Source organism: Oncorhynchus mykiss, chromosome 16, assembly GCF_013265735.2.
Source record: "Oncorhynchus mykiss isolate Arlee chromosome 16, USDA_OmykA_1.1, whole genome shotgun sequence".
NCBI classification, from domain to species: Eukaryota; Metazoa; Chordata; class Actinopteri; order Salmoniformes; family Salmonidae; genus Oncorhynchus; species Oncorhynchus mykiss.
This window is the reverse complement of record NC_048580.1, coordinates 24,783,514-24,804,280: the sequence shown is the minus strand read 5'-3', so window position 1 is coordinate 24,804,280 and position 20,767 is coordinate 24,783,514. Positions and strand designations below refer to the sequence as shown.

The 20,767-nt window shown below is 41.7% G+C and overlaps 1 protein-coding gene across 1 annotated transcript; it reads left to right on the top strand.

Moving 5' to 3' along the window:
* Nucleotides 1–2,588: 2,588 nt before the first annotated feature.
* Nucleotides 2,589–10,735, top strand: LOC110491703 (C1q-related factor-like). The gene is made up of 2 exons (XM_021565347.2): nucleotides 2,589–3,351; nucleotides 9,207–10,735. Exons 1-2 carry the CDS (start codon nucleotides 2,731–2,733, stop codon nucleotides 9,384–9,386), a joined length of 801 nt encoding a protein of 266 aa, XP_021421022.1. The 5' UTR covers nucleotides 2,589–2,730; the 3' UTR covers nucleotides 9,387–10,735.
* The last annotated feature ends 10,032 nt before the right edge of the window (nucleotides 10,736–20,767 follow it).

Genomic DNA, 20,767 nt, shown 5'->3' with positions numbered 1-20,767 from the left:
TATGCTTGGTGATATGCCAATATTTTGGGGCAAAATAAATGGTCTAACGTATCAGAAGGCAAGATATCAAACCTAAGACATTGATGTCCTCTTTTTGTCCTTAAGTTATATGCATGTCTGTGAGCAGTGATGCTTGTTTCTCTTCCAGGAACCTAGGTCAGGTTTGGGCATTTCACCTTACGGGAGCCCCTTTGGGTGCAGGCCTTTGCTCCAGCCAAGCAGTAACACACATTAATCTAGTATACTTTTGACCACTAGGGGGAGTCCTTGTCTAATGTAGCAATATATACAACTTGTTTGAGAGCACATTTTGCCCAATTTAAACCGTCTATAAATTTAACCAAAAGCGTGACTGTAAGGAATTTAGTCAACTAGGCCATAACACCACCCTTTTCCTCCTTGACCTCTTTTGTATATAAGATACATTTGAACATGTAATATCTGTGCGACACAAAACACCATCACAGTTTCCTCTAAACTTTTTGTAATGTATTCATTAATAACAACACACACACACACACACACACACACACATGTACTCACAGACACACACCATTACAACCATTACAAACATGTCATAATGTCATGTTCCAATAGGAAAAACAGGAATCCTCTTTGCTATGCCCCCACATTTATGAGGCTATACGTCGGAGGCCATTATTGAGTAACTCTCCGCTGGCTTTGCTCTGTCTGACATCTCAAACACCCTCCAGATGGAATTGCTTCAATGTCTAATTAGCCTATATAGGGAGAAATAAGATAATACTAAATAAAAATGCCCATGTTTTAAAAAAAACTTTAGACTAAACATTTGACATGAAGGACAGAGTGTTAATAATACATGGCCAAGAAGTTAGACATGCTGTTTAAGATCCCGAATGGAAGTCAATTGTTCACATCCAATTTAGGCTTTTTTTTAAATGTCTTATCTAATGAACACCACACAAATCCTTTGTTTTAGTCAAGCAATATACTTTTGCTCATGGGTGTGTGTGGAGGTGTACCCGTTTCTGTTCAACAAAGTAGTTTCTGGAAAATATTTCTATCCATTTACTCCTTTTGGCACAATAGCACCTCTATACTCTACTAAGGTCAAAGTTAAAGATACAGTAACTTGTGTTAAGTTCTACAGATGTTGATCTAAATTTGATCACTCTGTTGTTGCTGAGAATTTTTCCTGCGCCGAAAAGGAAATGCAAATGAGCTTCATGATTGACATCAATTCACTGAAAACCCGCACTAACACACGGTTTTATTAATTCTATTGCACTTTTCATGTAGCCTCATTTTGGCCAGCTAATAGCCCAACCACAGATCAAGACATGGTGGAGTGATTTCTGCACAGTGCATCTTTAATATTTACACAGATGCACTTCCTGCTGCCCCCCGAGATTATATGAGTTTTACAACCCAGTATCACAGGTTAATGTGAAATAGACACAAATTGCTTCTATGGAAATTCGTGACAGGCACACAAAAAAGTGTATTTCCTTGTGTGCAGTACACAATTTTGTATACAGTGCATTTCAATCACAGGTAAAGACATTAGGTTACAGAAACGATGGTGAATGGTGGTTGGTCGTAGAGGATGGGTGGGCATAAAACGGAAAGTCTAGTAACCCAAAGGTTGCGTGTTCGAATCTCATCAAGGACAACTTTAGCATTATAACTAATTAGCAACTTTGCAACAACTTACTACTTTGCAACTACTTAGCATGTTAGCTAACCCTTCTCTTAACCCTAACCTAACCTTAACCCTTTAGCATAACCTTAACCCCAACCCTTTAACTACTTAGCTTGCATGTTACCCAACCTTAACCCCTAAACCTAACCCTAACCCCTAACCCTAGAATTAGCCATCTAGCTAGCCTAGATAATGTTAGCCACAACAAATTGGAATTTGTGTAACATACACAAATGTGTTATGAAGAAAGGAAATAGTTTAATACACATGAAATGCTTTGTGATAGAAACCGTGTAACACAGGTGTGTGTGCCTGTCACAAATTATTTTATAAGTCATTTGTGTCTTTTTCACAATAATCTGTGATAGTGCGTTATAGATTATATTTCAATGAAGCACAGTGACCCCAAGATATGTACAGACGAATAGGTGTTTTATTTGTTTGGATGAAAAATTTGTGTCTGTGTTTTTCAATCCTCTCACCTCAGGGAAGCCCCCAAAGCTGCTCAGTAAATAAGATTCTCTCTCTCTCTCGCTCTCTGTCTTTCACCCGCAGAGCTTCTCAGTAAAGTGACAGTTCAGCAACATAAAGAGGATTCTCATCTCTCTCTCTCTCTCTCTCTCCCAGGAACGAGGCCCCACCTCTTGTTTTCCCCCAACCCTGAGTCATATACATTTGAGTCAGCGGTGAGTGTGAGTGCATTTTGCTCCTTCTCTTCCTCTTGCTTCCTCTTCTTTTTATATCTGTCTTCCTCTGTCTCTCTTTCTCCATCCTTCTCTCTCTTCTCCCTCTGATTTTGATCTCTGTCTACCCCTTCCCACAAAAAAATTCACTCTCGTCCTCCTCTTCTCCCTCTGCTCTCTCACTCACGCGCTGTCTTGCGTCTCTCCCGGGAATCCTAAGCGCATCCCTGGTCTCGCAGGTGGACGGCGGCCCACTACCCAGGAGCCACCATTCCCGCCCCGGAGAGCTCCACGCTGGCAGCGCAGCCCCTTCCGCGGCTCAGCATTGGGAGGAAGACCCTGGTAGCAGCCGCCGTGGGGGTCATGCTAGTCCTGGTGCTGGTGGTCCTCATCCCCGTGCTGGTCAGCTCAGTGAGCACAGACGACGCCAGCCACTTTGAGATGCTAGGCACCTGCCGCATGGTGTGCGATCCCTATCTGGACTCAGGGGGCACAGGGAAAGCTACCTCCACCACGGGCCTCCAGGCGGAAGCAGAGGCTGAGGAGCTGATTGACCACAGCATCGGCCCGCCACTGCCCACCTATGGTGGCCATGGTTCACAGGGAAAGCCCGGACGGCCCGGGAAACCCGGACCCCCGGGACCACCCGGAGAGCCCGGTCCGCCTGGGCCCAAAGGACCCCCAGGGGACAGAGGAGATGCTTTGAAGACGGGGATACTGGGTCTGGGGGGCCAAGGAGCCATCGCCACAGCCACCTACAGCACCACGCCACGGGTGGCTTTCTCTGCGGGACTCCGGAACCCCCAGGAGGGTTACGAGGTCCTGAAGTTTGACGATGTGGTCACCAACCTGGGGGATAACTACGACAGCTCGCTTGGCAAGTTCACGTGCAAGATCCCCGGCACCTACTTCTTCATCTACAATGTGCTGATGAGGGGAGGGGATGGCACCAGCATGTGGGCGGACCTGATGAAGAACGGTCTGGTGGGTGACACTGTCACACTTTAACTCTTTTACTTTTAGGCTACTCTTTTTTTTACTTGCCTTTTCCCTCTTTTCTCTCTGAAAATACAGTGGCACACATGATTCTTGTGACAATTACGAAAGTCAGTCATCCATGAAAGAGGCTAAAAGGGCATCCATTTTCGATGACTTTTCAATAAACTGAAAAGGGGAAGCTATTTATTTAAGTATATGTTTTTCCACTTTTTAATGTTTTATTCAAATAACTTCCTTCATTGACTGACTTCTATTCAAATTGACCCTAACCCTGGTGTAGTGTGAAATCCAGAACCTGTTTTGGTAACATTCCATTCCCTGTACACAATGTGTGTTTACCATGACAAGGAGTGACAAGGAGTGGAAGTATAACTCAAACAGAGTGGCAGGTGTGAGGGTGTTAGACACAGGGGCTGGTTACAGTAGGCACGATTAAAATTATGATTCATGTGGACATGCACATGAAATAATCACAAGTGTGCGCACACTCACGCCCCATTTAAACCTTGCATAAAAAATGCGAGCTGTATGCACATTGGCATTCGCATAACAAGAAACACATGTTAATGCAAGGTCTATATGCGCACAATGCGCGTGTTCAGAATGTAAACAGATTTGCCTAACCACCTCCAGAGGTGGATTAGCTCGCATTGTGTTCCAGCTCCATGTAAATGCAATCAGGTCAGCCTGACCAAATTCAGTGGGAAACATTATCAGTCCTTCTCCTAAAAATATGCCCGCGTTATTTAAACTCTGCTTCAGTGTTCCACAAATTAAATGTAAAAAAAAAAAAAAAAAAAAAAAAAAGGTACGAGGGCAGAGCATACTATCGCAATCAAATAGTGTCAACATTTAAACACCTGCTTTAAAAAAAATGTATAAATGGCGGATCATTATTTATAGGCTACAGGACAGATGGCATATCATTTTTGTCTTAAAGTTCGTCTTCATCATCACTTTCACAGACTTTCTTCTTCAGTTAATTTCATACATTGTGTGGTAGGCTACATGTTATTTGAGATAGGCTATTTTGCTATATCTTTTTGAAACAGTGAGCCTACATACGGTAGACGAGGCCTACTGCAGATAATCTAGTCGCAAATTTTTAAAAATAACAACAACATCTGATTATCAAAAGACAGCTGCACTCTGTGCGCTCTCCAGACTCTCCAAGTATTCGCCCTATCCAATAATACAATGCAATGATGAATTGTATTTTTGTTTTCAAGTGAGTACAAAAATCCAGTCTGTAAACTGCAGTGAATATGTCATTTGAATAACCGTGAGCCCTGCGTTTTGAAGGCAGTAGCATGCGTGGGTAAAATCACTAGGGGAGTCAAACCAGGAAAAATGCCATATTACAATCTACTGTATGTTGTGATGATGGCTTTGTTTGCTCTTGGCCTATAACCCGTTATAATTGCGTTCATTCGCCACTGTAGCCATACATTGTTTAAAATACACATTTCCAGAAGACAATTGTTAGGCCGCATAGGCTAGCTAGCCTAAATCCACAAAACACATTTTGAATGTAACTGTTACATTACCTACAGAGCATGATCAAATTAAAGTTCATGTTAGTTGGTCAAAATGTCACTCTCGGTTTGCTGAACTTGTATAATAGGCCTAGTCCTCACTAAAATGTTTCCCGAAGCAGCAAGATTACAATAATGGGGAATACAACCGCAATGCACTTCAACTTTGACATATTGTAAGCTAAAAAATAGGTGGAAGGCCCCATAATACTGATGTTAGCCTGATGTAACTATATACTATATAAAATAAAGCGAGTCCTACACTATTTTATCTATAACATATATAAGCGCCCATTAATGTATAGTGTACAGTTTACGCTCCGTTAGCCAGCACCGATACTAACCATTTTGGGGTGTGCGCCAGTTCATGCTTCTCACTAACCTGTGGTAACCCTTAAAACGGTGCCAGCCCATACAGTTTCAGGACCACGAACTGTTACGCGAGTCATTGCAAAGAAAACGCAGTGGAGCCTTGCTATTTCAGCACCGCCTTGCTATTTCAGCACCACCAGCTGTGCACTGCGCCTTGTATATCAACTAGCCCATTCACACTCATCATAATATGCAACAAACCTGTGCAGAATTTATGCCAACAGTTTAGTCCACAATCGGTAAATAGTTATTGCAATCTTGCGCCAAAGATGGCATAAAATATCAGTATGTTCTTTCCAAAATAAGATGATGCATTGAATGTAATGTATTTGAATCAATGTATTTGAATAATGACGGTCAAAGGGATTAAGGAAAATGCAAAAACAGTTCACGTAAGAAAAATGTATAACGCTCCAATGACATCTAATGTAGCCTACACGTCATTTTTTTTAAAATACAAATCTCGAGTTCATTTCTTAAATAATTGTGAAGGTGATTCCAATTGTATCATACAAAATGTAGGAACACCAGAACAATATGTGAATACAGTGCTAAACTTAAAGACGTGTGGTTCTCAAGGTGAAGGGGAAATTATATCATGTATCAACTTGCTCAACAGTGAGCTCTGAAGAAGAAACAACGATACAATGTCGCCTTACAAAATTGCTCGCACCTTTCATGATCCCTATCGGAACAGCCATGATAAGATTTCATTCCGAACATGGGCCTCGCATTTACTTGCAATTTAATGGGGGTCTCAGTGCCTAATATGATGAATTGAGATACATGAGTGTCGTGATCATAGGCTGGCAGTGGCACGGTCCGTTAATCACTAGAAGGCGGTGGGAAATCGCGGTGGGAAATTGTGAAAGAGAGCGTGTGTATCTTCATGTACTGTAAAAACGGAGTAGAGGGTGACGTTGTCCCTAGACGCTGATCCTGGGTCAATTCCATTTACCCATTCATGGTTAAAGTAATGATAGGGGAGGGGAAGCTGATCCCAGATCAGCTGATCCTAAACTTCACCCCAGAGCTGTAGGAACATGATTATGAGCCCCTGGACATAGTTCAATTAAAACAGACCATAATCAATGATACATTGCCAGTGTGTGTGCATAACTGTTAAGTTATATATCAACCCGTTCGACGTGTAGGCTAGTAGATATTGAATATTGGCTTTTAGATGAGTGTTTTTTTATTTGTATTTTATTATGGATGTTTCCTGGCGTTCAGCAATATTAAGGCAATTTGCATACAATTAAATATTACACTTCACAACACATTATTACACACTATTGCAACATATCTACAACACAAAATCTATATGTACGTGTGTGTAGTGCGTGTGTTAGCATGTGTTTGTGTATGTGTGTGTCTGCGCCTGTGTGTGTGTGTCTCTCCACAGTCCGCACCACATGGTGTAGTTTTTTTTTTTACATCTGATTATACGGCTTGTATAAGTTACCCGATAATGTTCATGGTTTTATTGCTCTGAGTGCAGACATATCACAGACACTGACATTGTAAATGTAACTGACACAGAGGGAAACCTTGACGCTGCAGTCCACCATAAGCTTTATAGGACACACTTTATATTATAGATTAGCATTACATTTTAGTAATTTAGCGGACGCTCATATCCAGAGCGTGCCTTGCTCAAGGGCACAGACTGCAAAGCTAGGCCAATAGTTCTTATGTAGTTGTCATACTTTTTTATTTAAACCTTTATTTAACTAGGCAAGTCAATTAAGAACAAATTCTTATTTACAATGACGGCCTACTCCAGCCAAGCCCAGACGACACAGGGCCAATTGTGCGGTGCCCTATGGGACTCCAAATCACAGCCGGCTGTAATACAGCCTGGATTCGAACCAGGTACTCTAGTGACACCTCTTGCACTGAGATGCAGTGCCTTAGACCGCGCCACTCTGGAGCCCATTTACAAAATTATTATAATATTTTTTATTATAGCTAGGCCAATTCTTATGTAATTGTCATACTTTTACAATGTATCATTAATTGTGTATTTATATAATTATGTGTTACTGCTGTTGCCAGAGTCCTTATTATTTATTATTGTGAAGAACATAAATACATTGTAGTGGACAGAGACAGTGCAATTCCCCTTGCAGATCACAAACCTTGGTCTCCCAGCCCATAGGCAAACTTGCTAACCACTACTCCAATAGGTTTACTTCCTTTGGAAAATATTTTAAGGAGCCTTTTATATTACACAAACCTTATCGTAATACAGTACTGTATATCACAGGGTTCATCAACTAGATTCAGCCATGGGCTGATTTTTTCTTGAGCGGGTGGTCGGTGGGCCAGAGCATAATTACAAATCATTTGTAGACTGCAAATTGACCTCAAGAAGCCCAAACATATATAATATTTGACTAAAGTATAATCCTTTCAAGCCTCACGTCTCTATTATGTGTGTGAATACCTGGGAACAGATTTCCAAAATGAAAAGAAATTGGAGCTGATTTCCTGGTGTTTTTACAGTATTTTAAGTCCAACCATATATCATTGTTTGCTCAGAAAACTTGAGGGGCCAAATAAAACCACCCACGGGACAAATTCGTCTCATGGGCCGCCAGTTGGGGAACCTTGCAGTAGATTATTTTGCCAAGTGTTTATATTCTTGATGACAGGGAGGAAAGGGTACAGCCATGTCATGTCACCAATCATCCATGCACTGACATCCGTCATCGTCCTGTCACTCTGACCAAGCCATCTCCCAGGAGCCTCCAGGGCTCATGATATTTTGCTTTTTACATCCTCGTTCAGCCAGCACTAATTACAACCCCATGCTTTTGTTTTGTTCCTCGCTCTGAAACAGGCAGCAAGACAGTCGCCCCCGGAGGGCTAGTTGGATTAGACAGTGCAAAACAGTCCAGAGAAGTTAGCTTGCCTAAGGCTACAGTGTGGCAGATCTTAGCGCACTCCAACCTGGCAACACCAACTCTTAGCTAATAGCTTTTAAAAAAAACTATTTATATGTTCTTCAGTGTTGGAAAAGCGCCTTGAAGTCACACAGTGTCACTTTTATTCCGACGTCGACTCGGAATGTGTGAAAGCGGTTCAAGACACTTTGCTCCAGATTTAGCGCAGTTGTGATTAAAAGGTCCAATGCAGACATTTCTATCTCAATATTAGGTCATTTCTGGGTAACAATTAAGTACCTTACTGTGATTGGTCCCCAAAAAATATATTCTTAGCAAAGAGCAATATCTCCAAGGCTGCTTTTGAAACTCTCTCTCGAGCACCGGACACTGATTTTCTGTGTTCAACCTTGAAATATCGGAGGTCTGACTGTAAATCTGGGGTAATAGTAGAGAAAATAGGGCACATTTTTCCAATTGAGTCATAGGCCTTATTCACGGTGGGTAAAAACAAGGGCTTTGCCGTGGGGGACAGTTTTACACAGACATCTTGATGACTTGACTTCTTATTCAATCAGTCCAGCCCTTCCCCAAAACGATCTAGTAGTCCTTGCGAAAGACATTCATAGGTGTGGCGTTGGTCGACGTGCTCCAGTCAGTTAACCACTTTTCACTGATGTTCTTCACTGGAAAACCAATGCCACCATTGTTTTTGCCGTTTCAAATTCGTTGTTTGTTGTTGGTAAATGGGGTTTGAATTACATGCACGTCATTGTTATTCGTTTTTGGCAATGGATACCTTTTTTTTTTTACTCCTGTAAAGTACAGCAGAACTAAATACACCCAGGACTTCTTTTGTGCAATTGAATGTGATCTGTTTTAGTGTCATTGTTAAAATCTTGCTTTCTCCCTCTCCTACTCTCTCACTCTCTTTTCCCCCTCTCTCTCCTTCACTCTCTTTTCCCCCTCTCTCTCCTACTCTCTCCTTCCTTCACTCACTCTCTTTCTTTCCCCCTCTCTTACACATGTGCTGTATCTTTTTCAGGTCAGGGCCAGTGCCATAGCCCAAGACCAGGACCAGAGTTATGACTACGCCAGCAACAGTGTCATCCTTCATTTGGATGCCGGGGATGCGGTCTTCATCAAACTGGACGGGGGCAAGGCCCACGGGGGCAACAGCAACAAATACAGCACCTTCTCAGGGTTCATCCTCTATGCTGACTGATTAAGGGGTCGTAGGTCATGGTTTACAGGGCATTCACTTCCTGTCTTTCACTCCTCGCTCTCATTCATTCTCCCTATTAAGCTCCATTTTTTTGAATGGGTTGCCTATTATCATTGTGAAGATGCAGGGAGGTCTATCGACAATAGTGGTTCACTTATGGTTGTTCTTTCAGTTATGACGCTGATGTAAGGGTGACATTTTGACAGTGCAGAAAAGCAGCTCTGTTGTCAAGCTAAACCTGCATCACTTCAAATGTACGTCTGGAATTCAATGGTTACGTGACTGTATTGCGTAACAATAATCTCCATCGTTCAGACCTGGGTTCAAATAGTACTGTTTTCCTGCAAAAACTTGAGCTCCCCTGGCACAGTGGAATGAATTGAATCTTGAATTGAATTTTAAAAGTGCATCTGTCACTAAAGACAGTCTCAATCAAATGCTCAAAGTTTTTCAAAAGATACTAATATTAATTAAACCCTGGTCTGGTATTGTTACATGGTAAACCGACATTAAAGGGATAGTTCAACCAAATTACAAAATAGATATGTTTTTCCTTTCCCTGTAAGCAGTCTTTGGAGAGAGCAATCCATGCTTTGGTTTTGTTTACCAGGCTGCGGTCACCAATTGCTACCTTTAGTATTTTTGTCCAAAAACCATGTCAGATTAATGTCACGCCAATATCTGCCAAATCAGCATGTTTTACACTTCATTCCCAAATCAACGACTGTTTACAGGGTAAGGAAGTCACGTTTATATTTTGGGTGAATTATGCTACTAGCTTACAAGTATTGGTAAAAACAAATAGTATTTTTTGACACTAGCATTGCTTTTTCACGTTGTCAAAATTGAGGTCCATTGGGTCTCTTTATGTTAGAGCGATTTTGGAATTAAGACACGTGTCATTAAACCGACCAAGTTTTTTAACCCAGTGTTGTCTGATGAATAAGAGATCATGTAATATTACCCAGTACATTTTAAAATATTATTCATTTATTTCTATGTAAATAAATATCAATGTGCAAACACCATTGGAGCCAGGGTCTGAAGGCATTCAATACAGAAACTAAACTGAAATTCCCATTCAATAATTGAAAAAAGGGCCTCTATTTTTACTGAATTCTCAATAAACTAAAAAGTAGAAGCTATTTATTCCATAAGTGGTTAAGTTTTAGAATGGTTTATTCAAATCACTTCCTGAATTGAGTGCCTTCAATTCGAATTGACTCCAACACTGATTGGAGCAGTGCCTGTACTGCACTTATAACCCTGTGTGTATATAAATACAATTATAGTGTACATAGACTGACCAGGCGAATCCAGGTGAAAGTTCTGATCCCTTATTGATGTCACCTGTTAAATCCACTTCAGTCAATGTAGATGAAAGAGAGGAGACAGGTTAAAGAAGGAAGTTTACGTCTCGAGAGCATTGAGACATGGATTGTCTATATGTGCCATTCAGAGGGTGAATGGGCAAGACAAAATATTTAAGTGCCTTTGAACGAGGTATGGTAGTAGTTTCCAGAATCACTGGTTTGAGTGTCAAGAACTGCAACGCTGCTGGGTTTTTCCACGCTCATCAGTTTCTCATGTGTATCAAGAATGGTCCACCACCCAAAGGACATCCAGCCAACTTGATACAACTGTGGAAAGCATTGGAGTCAACATTGGCCAGCATCACTGTAGAATGCATTCGACACCTTGTAAATCCGTGCCCCAACGAATTGAGGCTGTTCTGAGGGCAAAAGGGGATGCAACTCAATATTAGGAAGGTGTTCCTAATGGTTTGTACACTCAGTGCATGCAATATACACTGGGGTCCATAATTATTGACACCCTTGATAAAAATTATCAAAAAAGACTATAAATAAATAATACAAATACTGAGCTGTATTGTATGCCAAAAAAAGTGGCCAATTATATTATTTTATACATTTGCTCAGAGAACGAGATTTTGTTTAACAAGTAATATAAAAAAAAATCTCTAAAAGATAGGCGTAACATTTTTTGGACCTGTTTTCAATACTCTTCAAAACTCAATAGACTTGTGAGGATAACGACACTGAGCCCTTTTCTGAAATGTCTGGAGACTGAGATGGCAAATGCAAAATGTTGATTTTGTGTACATTTTAATGATTTATTTGTGAAATTTGATTAGTGCTTCAGTTTATTGTCTTGCTGGAAGATCCACTTGTGGCCTGGTGTCAGCCTCCTGGCAGATGCAAACAGGGTTTTGACTAAAATATCCTGGTACTTGGTAAAGTCAAAGATTGCTTTTACATTGACAAAATAGTCCAGTGACCACTCAAACAATGGAAATACATGTCCTCAAAGATGGAAGGCAGGCGGTAGGAGGCGTGCTCAGGTGGGACCATTCTAGCCAATGACAGGGCAGATATGAGTGTGAATAACAGGCCATTGAGATAGATAGAGGACTCATCTTTGTATCTGTGCCATTATAGCATCTGTGACAGCAGAGGCTTTCTTCTTCATTGGCCGCTTGCTCACTCATAGGAATCCCCACCCAGTTGACTACTTTAAAATGGTGAAATCGCCTCAATGACAATGTTCAAGCTAAAACAGGTTACATCCATGATGAGTCCTCTATCTATCTATATGACAACAGGCACAACTTCGATTTTAAGGTCGTATTTGGGTAAGTAGCCGAAATGCCACGTCCACTTATATTTTGTGCATTCGTAAACAACCTAACCATTACTTAATTTCTATTTGTTCAAATAAGCCTCACTTAGGAAATTGACCTTCGCCTCTTCCTCTCTGGTAAAGTTCATGATTTTTTTCTTTGACCTTAACAAGGGCCTTAGGAACAGTAACAGCTAAATATCCCCATAAAATCAAAGATCCAGCACCATATTTTTTTTTGTAGGCATGAGGTACTTTTCTGCATATGCTTCTGTTTGTAGACGCCAAACCCACCACTTGTGTGCGTGGCCAAAAAGCTATTTTTAAGCAAAATCTCTGAGCAATTGTATTAGTATAAAATAATATTATTGTCCTTTTTTTTGCACACAATATAGCTCAGTAGTTGTATTATTTACTTTACCCTGTGTTTTTAACCCATATTTTTTATCAAGGGTGTCAATAACGATGGACCCCACTATAATTGACATAAACTGAGTGTTCAATACATTAGGAATATACCTTCCTAATATTTTGTCACAACCCCCTTTCCTCTTAGAACAGCTTCAATTTGTCGGGGCATGGACTTTACATGGCGTCAAGGGTTCCACAGGGATGCTGGCCCATGTTGCCTATAATGCTTCCCACAGTTGTATCAAGTTGGCTAGATGTTCCTTGGGTGGTGGAACATTCTACCATTCTTGATACACACAGCAAATTGTTGAGTGTGAAAAACCCAGCAGCGTTGCAGTTCTTGACACACTCAAAGCGGTGCACCTGGCACCTACTACCATACCCCCGTTCAAAGGCACTTAAATATTTTTGTCTTGCCCATTCACCCTCTGAATGGCATACATACACAATCCATCTCTCAATTGTCTCAAGGCTTAAAAATCCTTCTTTAAACTGTCTCCTCCCCTTCACCTACACTGATTGAAGTAGATTTAACAAGTGATATCAATAAGGGAACATAGACTAACCAGGTGAAAGCTATGTCGTGGAAATGTAATGTTTTGTACACTCAGTGTATATAAATATCCTTATTACATGATTCACCTGTTCCCAGATCTGTTTGTGGTATCATGCCAACTCCTTGTTGAAAAGGAGTGAAAAGGAGTACTCCTTGGCATGAAAAGGAGTGACAAGGAGAGGCATGATAGTACAAATAGACTGGTACCCAGGCTAATAAATGATGCAGCCATTTAGGATATTGATGTAAAATGTCACAAGTGAGTGGTACTTGCATTTTGATGTTCACCACATCCATCTACCAAAAGCCATTGATTCTGATAGTGCATGTATATTTTGTTTTCTAGTCAATGTTATCCGTTTCAACCAATGAAAGTTAGCTAAGATGTCAGCCAATGACAATGCAATTGATGGCAGGGAGTGGAAGGGATTTTTGTGTGCTTTTTCTATTTCATGCTTTAATCGTTCATGACTTTTGGTAATAAATGGGATTTTTTGCTTCTCCTCTCACGTCCCCTGGTTAATGTCACTCCTTTTATTCACGCTCTCCTCCTTTTTTATCTATCAGAAATTGGTCCGTCCGATCAGCTTCCCACTTCCAAGGACCCATGCAGACCTCGGCTGTTGGCATTCTCACACTCTAGAAGGTGAAGGATGAGATTGAGTCATATCAAAACAGCACAGCGAGAGTCTGATCAAAAGAGAGATAAAGAGAGAGAGAAAGTGAGGGGAGCTCACAGCTGTGTTAAATGCCAAACAACTAAAGACATAATTGCCTATCACAATCAAAGGGAAGCTATCGTTCCTTTCCTAATGGGTGAGGAAGATACGTGTTGAGTTGCCGGGAGGCACAGTGGGGAAGAAGAGGGAGGGACGGGTGTTGTTTGAGCAAAAATCCTGGCAGAGATCAGATCAGGCCTGGTGGAGTGGGAAATTAGGTTCCGCAATAACAAAACCAAGCGCATACAAATGGCTTATTTTCATATGCCATTTAGTGGACGCTTTTATGAAAGACGACTTACAGCAGTGCGTGTAAACACATTCGCATTGCGTGGCCCCAGCGGGATTCGAACCGGTCTCTGATGTTGCAAGTGCCATGCACAACCAACTAAGCCACACAGGGCCATACTGTATGTTGTTAAGGCACCATACCTGTTAACCGGACAAATCCTTTGCGTGAGGAGTTTGCTTTGGTGTAATATTTTTATGTTTGAAATATGATTATCTTGCTGGTGGCTACAAAAACACGACAATGAAAAACATTAATCCTGCATGAATCATAATAAAGTCAATTAAATTAAATGTAACTGACCTAATGTAATTTTATATCAAGATTTAGAATTCAAATGTAAAATTGAATACACTGTTCAAGCAGCATGGTTTATGATAGACATGAAAGTGATAGATGTTAAATTATAGTTGGCTTGAAAATGTTATTCTTGAAAGGTCAAGAATTGTTGTGAAAAGCACACATACATCTACATTAAAATTCAACCTTACTATTCACTATTCTTGGAAAGCGGGTGGCCTATTAGCATACCATGCTCGTGCTTCAGCTCTCTCCGTGTCTACCCAACTGCAGTACGCTCAGAGATTCCGAGAGCTTCCGAGGCCTCCAGGTTCAAAGCTTCAGCTTCTCTTTAGAGTCTCAGAGACAGCAGAAATCCTCTGGACACAATTAGAACTGAGGGTCCTTTTCCAATGCAGAGGTCACTTATCCCGGGGGGCGAGGGCATGTGAGCACATCGTCAAATTAGTGACTTCATGTCACCATGTCAAAGGCAAAAGCCCCTCCGTCTTCTGAGAGAACTAGCTTCTGTTCTACAAACACGCTGAACTGAACATCAGCGGCAAGTGACAACATCTGTACTTTTTAAAATAGTTTTAGCTTTCACAACTTCCACTGCGCTAAATTGTGAGCCGTGATTGGAAAGAAGCTAAGTCGGAAGTCCAGCTAGGCTTAGAAGCCAATCTTGTCAAGATTTAACATCGAGTTGTCTTTACGCTGTAAAAATGCCAGCAGAACAAAGCTCGTACAATGTCGCATTTTACCTTATGATGTTGTGCAGCGAACATAGCTTTATTGCTATGGCTAATAGACAACAGCCGGACTCCTTGAAATACTGACCATACAGTACAGTGGCTTACTAGGAGGCAGTCAATAGCACAACGATATCCCCCGAGGATCACACCACGGTCAATCATTTAACCATCAGACTGCAGTGGCAATGTATATCCCAACTCATTAGCAAGGTCACAAATAACCCTAGTTAGCAATGCAATGCTAACTACTATCTTCTCGCTACCATGCCTTAGGCTTAGAACATTCATCCCCCCTTCCCAAGTCTGACTAATGTTCTGTCTAGAGGCATATGAAGAGCAGGCAGACAATGTTCTCTCTCTTGTCGGGCACCATCTTTAATTCCAGACTCCGGTGATTGTGTTTGAGTGCACAGGGGAAAAACAGCTTCCTCTTAGCTGGGTTTTGACAGTGGCTAAACCTACCCAGCACGAAGATATTTGGCTAAATGTTCAAGGGATCCATTCTCAAACTCCTGAACTATTTAAATATAGGAAATCCCCTTGTAGGCAAATAAATGGAAATCATAATTTGCACACTCACTCCTTGCCTGTGTGTGGAAGTGCATGGGGCTAACATTTGCAGCTACCAAAGTTCGAGGCTTGGCAACTGGTGAGGCTTGGGTCTTATCAGGATAGCACTGTGTGTGAGGTGTAAGTGGAGCTCAGTTTCCCAGTATAGGCTTAGTGAGAGCTGTTCTACTCAAAGGTCTGATGCTATGTCAATGGCGCCTTTATATGTTATCTTCAGCATGCAGCATCATATCTTCAGCATACAGCAACGTATCCATCCCATCAGGCAAGAGAGAAAGATCACAAATCACGGTTACATGTTGACTGTCTCTTACTTTTAAATCACATGCTCACTCTCCCTCTTAGTCACACACACACACATACAGCATACCCCATCCCTTTTTCTCTCACACTCTCTCGCTAGCCGACTTTCCACCTGATCAATACGCTCATTTAGTTTGAGTCAGTGAATATAACATACCTGATTTCTCCGGGGTGGTCGGTGTGTCAGTGATTCAACCCTAACAGGCTTTTCCCACAGCCCTGACCCATCCCGGGCTAATGAGCAAGGACAGTTTGAGTCATCGGGTGGGACAGGCTGCCATGTTGGCTGTCTCCTCACCCCCGCAACAGTCATGTGTTGTGTCTATGGGCTGTCAAAGGACTTCTGAGCAATATTCTTTCGCCCCTGCAAACCCACTGTCCTCGGGCTGACATTAGAACCTTTGAACGCATAAAGACACATGGGGTTTAATTTGTTACCATGGTGAATTTACTATCTGTAAAAACAGTACAAGAAAAACTGAAGTAAAGAGAAACTATTTACACTAGTACGCTGGATTATTGTAGTATAATGAGCATGGGTTGGGAATTGAAATCTCTATGAATTTCAAGAGGTTTGGAGTGAAGGTGTTGGTATAGTTTATTGAACAGACCATTATCAGCGCCTATAAGAGACCCTCTAGGTACCAGACAGTAAATCAAATAAAATACAATTTTGTTGTTCACATATACATGTTCAGCAGATGTTAATGTGAGTGTAGCTAAATGCTAGTTCTGACATTGTAACTATCTAACAAGTCATCTATCAATTACACAATTGCCTAATACACACAAATCTAAGTAAAATAATGGAATAATAATATATATAAATATATGGATGAGCAATGACCGAGCGGCATAGGCAAGATGCAATAGATGGTATGAAATGAGTGTATAAACAGTTGAAGTCAGAAGTTTACATACACTTAGGTTGCAGTCATCAACCACTCCACAAATGTCTTGTTAACAAACTATAATTTCGGCACGTCGGTTAGGACATCTACTTCGTGCATGACACAAGTCATTTTTCCCAACAATTGTTTACAGGCAGATTATTTCACTTAAAATTCACTGTATCACAATTCCAGTGGGTCAGAAGTTTACATACACCAAGTTGACTGTGCCTTTAAACAGCTTGGAAAATTCCAGAAAATGATGTCATGGCTTTAGAAGCTTCTGATAGGCTAATTGACATAATTTGAGTCAATTGGACGTGTACCTGTGGATATATTTTAAGGCCTACCTTCAAACTCAGTGCCTCTTTTCTTGACATCATGGAAAAATCAAAAGAAATCAGCCAAGACCTCAGAAAAAAATTTGTAGACCTCCACAAGTCTGGTTCATCCTTGGGAGCAATTTCCAAACGTCTGAAGGTACCATGTTCATCTGTAAAAACAATAGTACACAAGTATAAACACCATGGGACCACGCAGTCATCATACCGCTCAGGAAGGAGACGCGTTCTGTCTCCTAGAGATGAACGTACTTTGGTGCGAAAAGTGCAAATCAATCCCAGAACCACAGCAACGGACCCTGTGAAGATGCTGCAGGAAACAGGTACAAAAGTATCTATATCCACAGTCAAACGAGTCCTATATCAACCTAAAAGGCTGCTCAGCAAGGAAGAAGCCACTGCTCCAAAACCGCCATAAAAAAGCCAGACTACGGTTTGCAACTGCACATGGGGACAAAGATCATACTTTTTGGAGAAATGTCCTCTGGTCTGATGAAACAAAAACAGAACTGTTTGACCATAACGACCATCGTTATGTTTGGAGGAAACATTTGCAAGCCGAAGAACACCATCCCAACCGTGAAGCACAGGGTTGGCAGCATTATGTTGTGGGGGTGCTTTTCTGCAGGAGGGACTGGTGCACTTCACAAATAGATGGCATCATGAAGACAGAAAATTATGTGGATATATTGAAGCAACATCTGAAAACATCAGTCAAGAAGTTAAAGCTTGGTCGCAAATGGGACTTCCAAATGGATAATGAGCCCAAGTATACTTCCAAAGTTGTGGCAAAATAGCTTAAGGACAACAAAGTCAAGGTATTGGAGTGGCCGTCACAAAGCCCCGACCTCAATCCCATAGAAAATGTGTGGGCAGAACAGTAAAAATGTGTGCGAGCAAGGAGGCCTGCAAACCTGACTCAGTTACAACAGCTCTGAGGAATGGGACAAAATTCACCTAAGTTATTGTGTGAAGATTGTGGAAGGCTACCCGAAATGTTTGACCCAAGTTAAACAATTTAAAGGCAATGTTACCAAATACTAATCGAGTGTAGGTAAACTTCTGACCCACTGGAAATGTGATAAAATAAATAAAAGCTGAAATAAATCAGTCTCTCTACTATTATTCTGGCATTTCACATTCTTAAAATAAAGTGGTGATCCTAACTGACCTAAGACAGGGAATTTTTACTAGGATTAAATGGCAGGAATGTGAAAAACTGAGTATAAGGTGTATGTAAACTTCCGACTTCAACTGTACATATGAGATGAGTAATGCAAGATTTGTAAACATTATTAAAGTGGCATTATTAAAGTGACTAGTGATCCATTTATTAAAGTGGCCATTCATTTCATGTCTGTATGAAGGCAGCAGCCTCACTGTGATAGTGGTGGCTGTTTAACAGTCGGATGGCCTTGAGACTGAAAAATTGCTTCTGACTCTCAGTCCCAGCTTTGACGCACCTGTACTAACCTCGTCTCCTGGATGGTAGCAGGGTGGACAGGCAGTGGCTCGGGTGGTTGTTGTCCTTGATGATCTTTTTGGCCTTTCTGTGACATGCTGTAGGTGTCCTGGAGGACAGGTAATTTGTCCCCGGGGATGCGTTGTGCAGCCCGCACCACCCTCTGGAAAGCCCTGTGGTTATGGGCGGTCCAGTTGCTGGATCAGGCAGTGATACAACCCGACAGGACGCTCTCAATTGTGCATCTGTAAAAGTTTGTGAGGGTTTTAGGTGACAAGACACATTTCTTCAGCCTCCTGAGGTTGAAGAGGCACTGGTGCGCTTTCTTCACCACAATGTCTGTGTGGGTGGGCCATTTCAGATTGTCTGTGATTTTTATGCCTGAGGAACTTAAAACTTTCCACCTTCTCCACTGCTGTGCCGTCGATGTGGACAGGGGGGTACTCCCTCTGCTGTTTCCTGAAGTCCACAATCATCTCCTTTGTTTCGTTGACATTGAGTGAGAGGTTGTTTTCCTGACGCCACACTCTGAGTTTGTTCGTATAGGTGCATACTAAATACCCCATATGAAATACAAGAAACATAGTATGGTTGGTGCTTGAGATGAATAGTCGTATTTGTAACAAATAAAAAACAAAGTACTATATTGCATTCAAAGTGTTCGTATTTCTCCCTCTTTGACAACAGTGGGTGGCAGAGACAGATAGGAAATCACTCGGACAAGAGATTCCAAAATGTCGCCACACTTTGGTGGAGCCTGAGGCTAATCTCTAAATGAAAACAACAAGACACCGTAAACTCTCTATCCCCTGCCAAGAAACAATTATCTGCTATCTTCCCCTCTATAAATCACACAAAAAAGTGTGTGTGAATTGTGTGTGTACATGCATGCATTTGTGTGTGCGTGCGTGTGCATGTTCTGCACATGTATACATTGTTTGTGTGTGTGCACTGTGTGTAGTTGCACATATATGCACTATGCATGGGTTCTAGTCAAATGAACTTGTCACTCGGTGGGAAAGTTACTGAATTTGAATTATAAAGGGAGCTCAATTCCACCCTGCTCTGCCTGAGGAGTTGATACTTTGGCGTCCAGATTCCCGATATAGAGACCTCATCTCAAAAACCCCACCAGATCTACATCAGGTCCTTGTCTGTCTTTCAGAGGACTGACAAAGGGACACTTGGAATCTCCCCTAAACAGCTGGCTGACCAGACCAGTAAGTACAGCGGCCTGTGGACTGACAGCTGAAAACCACTATTAAAAATAGACTGTGCTTCATTCCTCTACTGTTGCCGATGGACCGGACAGCTCAGAGGTGATTTCTGGTACAGCCTGTGTATGTGTGTGCGTGCGTGTCTGCGTATGAGTGAGTGTGTGTCTGATTGTCAGTACCAAGTGTGTGTGTGTGCTTGTCTGCATGTGTATGTGTATCTGCGCGTGCATATATGTGCGTGTCTGACTTAATTTGTGTGTGTGTTTGTGTGACTGTGGGTCCCCGGTGGCTCACTGCCCTTTAGCCCCTTCACTTTGCATTAATCTGCAGTCACTTGATAAAAGAGGAGCGTCGGCCAGCAGCGATGTACGAAGGAATCCAAGTAGCCAGTACACTCAGGCCACCCCAAGTCCCCTGATAGAGGAGAGACCCAGTGCAGTGCAAGGGTGACACATAGACACACAAATGCTACGCACTACACACACATGTACTTGGTATACACACACAAAATTGGTACCCACCACACACATTACCCACGACACACAGCACCAGACACATAGCCTGACTGCTGCCAACACACAAACAGACAAGGCCCAGCCAGGAAGCAAGATCATACCAATGGAGGTCTCCCCTCTCAAGGCTGTGAACAATAAATGTTGGCAAGTTAGTCATCCTCATTGCATCCCGAAATGAAATAATTAGGTCCTTCAAGTCTGTGAGGTGCCGTTATATTTTTAAAGTCATTTTAAAGTAAATCGGTCAAAGAAAGACTTTGTGTTTACTCGGCCCACCCAATAACTGCAACATTAACTTTATTATAACCTTCTTTATGGGACTATTGTTATAGTATGACAGAATGTAGTATGCCTCGATAAAAATGTTAGTATCTTAAGAGTATGAGAATGCAATATTACGAAAGGATGCAAAAAACACGATGTAGGATGGGACA